Source organism: Aptenodytes forsteri, unplaced genomic scaffold, assembly GCF_000699145.1.
Source record: "Aptenodytes forsteri isolate BGI_AS27 unplaced genomic scaffold, ASM69914v1 Scaffold266, whole genome shotgun sequence".
Taxonomy (NCBI): domain Eukaryota; kingdom Metazoa; phylum Chordata; class Aves; order Sphenisciformes; family Spheniscidae; genus Aptenodytes; species Aptenodytes forsteri.
In genome coordinates, this window is record NW_008794109.1 from 116,174 (window position 1) to 117,640 (window position 1,467).

Sequence of the window (1,467 nt, forward strand, 5' to 3'; positions counted from 1 at the left end):
CACCCACAGCAAGCCGCCGACATTGCCCTCCGCATCCTCCAGCACCTCTTCACAACCCTCAGCAGCCCCAGCACCCCCCACCACTGGGACGCCCAGGCACGCCATCGCCTCCTCAACAACCTCCAGCATTACAAGCACAACCTGGAGCAATGCGTGCCAGCCAACGGCATGCTCTTCCAAGGCCAAGGGCCCCGCAACCTCCTGCTCAACATCAGCAGATACTTCAGGCACATCCAGGACTTCCTCCACACCCACAACCACAGCGCCTGCGCCTGGGACCACGTCCGCCTCGAAGCTGGCGCCTGCTTCCAACACCTCCACAACCTCACCCGCACCATGAGCAACTAGCCCAACCACCCCGACCAACCCGCACGGCCCCACGCACCCCCACCCACGACGACGCCACCGCTTCTCGACCACCGCCCCATCCCCACCTCTGTCCTCCCGCCTCCCCTGACCCACGGCAAGAGCCGCTGCAAGAACGGCCCTGCACCCTCCGCCTCCACTGACCGCTCCTCTATTTATAGAACTTGGTCTATTTATTTTGACAATGGGTTTTATCTATTTATTCACCTATTTATTCGACAGAAAATAAAGACCTGTTGCAAAAAGATTGCCGGTGCCTCTTGTCTCAGAAGCACAGGAACGAGCCTGCGGGGTGGGGGGAAGCCACCTCCACTCCACACCTGCTCCGAGCCCTGCTCCCAACAGGGCTCTGCAGATCCCGTGCCCACTCTTCTCTTTGGCACCTCCCCAGCGAGGCGCTTCCCTCAACCTCTTGCAAAAACCTCTGCCAGGGTTTAGCCGCCGTCGTCAGAATCAGCTCTTCGGCCCTCGTTCTCCTCAACATTTTCCACCTTCCACCCCGCTTTGGACCGACTGATGATCAGCTGCTCTGCAGCCCTCAGTACAAGCAAGACGCGGACCTGTTGGAGCGCCTCCAGACGAGGGCCACAAACACGATCAGAGGGCTGGGACACCTCTCCTGGGGGGGAGTTGGGGTTCTTCAGCCTGGAGAAGAGAAGGCTCCGGGGAGACCTTATTGCGGCCTTTCAATACTTAAAGGGGGCTTATAAGAAAGATGGGCGCAGACGTTCTAATAGGGCCTGTAGCGATAGGACAAGGGGTAACGGTTTTAAACTAAGAGAGGCCAGATTCAGACTAGACTCAAGGAAGACATTTTTTACCGTGAGGGGGGTGAAGCGCTGCCACAGGTTGCCCAGAGAGCTGGTGGGTGCCCCATCCCTGGAAACATTCAAGCTCAGGTCGGACGGGGCTCCGAGCAACCCGACCTAGTTGAAGATGGCCCTGCTCATTGCTGGGGGGTTGGACCGGACGACCTTTAAAGGTCCCTCCCAACCCAAACTATTCCATGATTCTATGATTCTAATAGAGAATTCAAGGCTAGATATACAGTTAATGCCAGGCAACAGGGTTCTGTGGAAAATAAGTCTGTTTAACAAAAGT

At 57.1% G+C, this 1,467-nt stretch overlaps 1 protein-coding gene across 1 annotated transcript; it reads left to right on the forward strand.

The window, feature by feature from the left end:
* Positions 1-6: 6 nt before the first annotated feature.
* Positions 7-348, forward strand: LOC109279355 (interferon-like; the record flags this gene model as incomplete). Its single annotated transcript, XM_019471006.1, has 1 exon — positions 7-348. A coding segment is annotated over one exon (342 nt), but the record flags the coding sequence as incomplete, so codon positions are not given.
* Between the last annotated feature and the right edge of the window lie 1,119 nt (positions 349-1,467).